A 1,909-nucleotide genomic window follows, 5' to 3' on the forward strand; every position below is an offset into this window, starting at 1 on the left:
AATGTGATGTATAGTTTTTGAGATATTAACATTTGTTTGGCACAACTCATACTAGTTAACTGCCGCGGGGTGCCGCATTTCTGGGTGGCAAGTGACGTCACGCTGATTCGTCCTATATATTCTTCTAAGCAGATGTCACAATCGTATAGTTAAACTGTTTTGAAATGAATATGAATGAATGTGTTTATTTATTGAACAACCTGTCCACACAATTAGGCTACATGACCCATCTGAAACATAAACTGCTTTACACTTTAAATCTGCGTAATTTCACTCAGAATTCCATTCCTGGGTGTCGTTTTTGGATCGAATTGGAACGGAGGAGGACGCGCGAGTGAGACAGGAAGTAACCGCAGGCGATGTTTCCCCTGTTATTAATATTCAGAGGACATCTCGGATGAACAACAAAATTCACTGGGCCAGTGGCATGCAACCCTGCTTGTTGCTGTCAGTAGGCTCAGAGCGGACTCCAAACAGTGACCATGGCTAGTTTACCTCCAACAGCGCATGGTGACATGCTGACAGTCCACAGGCTGGTGAGGGAGAACATCTACTACACCATCTTGTATACAATGAGTCATCTTCTCTCTAAAGTCCTGTCTGTCTCTGTGGACACGCTCAGTACTTTTCCAGTTCATAAGCACAGCTGGGCCTTTCGCCAGATGTTGTGAATTTAATGAGAGAAATGATCTTGGAGGGGGGGGAGGTTTTGCGCAAGAGAAAGTAGGACAGAGAGCTGCACTCCAAGGAAATCCATGATTAAACCCAACATCTCCAACACTCCAAACCCAAAAATGCCAATGTTTTTGATATGATCTTGTTTGTGGTACTGCAGCACAGCATCTGTCAACAAATTCTATTTGATGAAACTCTGTGTTGTTTGAAAAAGATGTCCCAGCTGTTTTAACTCAATCTAGTATAGTAAATCAATAAGGATTCTGGACATGCACACATATTCTATAGAGTGCTGACATTTTCTCGCTGATACTGAGCTCACTTCAAAGATTTTGAAGAATTTCAGAGTAATCGTTGACTATCTTCCTGTCTTGCAGGCCTTAAACAACAACGTGTATAAGAATGTGTCTCCCTACGGCTCCCTGAACAACATCGTGGATGGGCTGAACTCCCTGACGGACCACTTCTCAGACCTGTCCCTCTCTTCGGAACCAAGAAAGCCCAGCAAGAGACCCCCACCCAACTACCTGTGCCACCTGTGCTTCAACAAGGGCCATTACATCAAAGACTGCCCTCAGGTGAGACAGATGTGCATTGCATAATGTCGGCTGCAACTAGTGATATGACCTCAGGCGGGATGCTTGGGCTTGGACAGATGAAGCCTATGCGGAAGTGATCAAACCTGTAATTCCCCGAATGGCCACTTGAGGCTGGCTCCAAATGGGAGTCGTTCCACGTTCACCCCCATGTTAAAATAATCGACTTTACAACAGGATTAAACATGGTTACAGCCTGGTAAAAATATATATACAGTATATATATGTTTTTGGTCTATATAGCTAATTTCACCTTTAATGTGAATAGGTGAATATCTATATAACTCACACGTTTAGAGTAAAACAGAGGATAGAAAAGACTATGGTTTGGGCGTGATTGACAGGTCGGCTGTCCAATGATCGCACAGCTCGCCGATCACAGACCAATAGCAGGTGGCGCTGCGGGAACCCCCGGATCTCGCGCCGTCTCATGCGATATTTTTTATACGGTCTATGGATATGACACAAATAGCTTATAACAATGTAAATCCCCTACTATGTTCATTGTATTGGAATGTGACACAAATCATGCTTATTAATTGATAACTAATATAATCCCATTGTTGTTGTAGTATTCTGGTCTCCAGAGTTCTTCAGTGTCATATTTGTTTAAGCTGAGTCGTACAAGCGTGATGCCA

The 1,909-nt window shown here is 43.3% G+C and overlaps 1 protein-coding gene across 1 annotated transcript in view; it reads left to right on the forward strand.

The window, feature by feature from the left end:
* Positions 1-1,909, forward strand: part of zcchc24 (zinc finger, CCHC domain containing 24) — a 75,669-nt gene that overhangs the window by 3,629 nt on the left and 70,131 nt on the right. Inside the window, exon 2 of the mRNA XM_083658632.1 lies at positions 1,053-1,253. Coding sequence (XP_083514758.1) covers positions 1,053-1,253 — 201 coding nt within the window. The remainder of the gene's footprint in view (positions 1-1,052; positions 1,254-1,909) is intronic.

This window comes from Poromitra crassiceps, assembly GCF_964638095.1.
Source record: "Poromitra crassiceps genome assembly, chromosome: 22".
NCBI lineage: Eukaryota > Metazoa > Chordata > Actinopteri > Beryciformes > Melamphaidae > Poromitra > Poromitra crassiceps.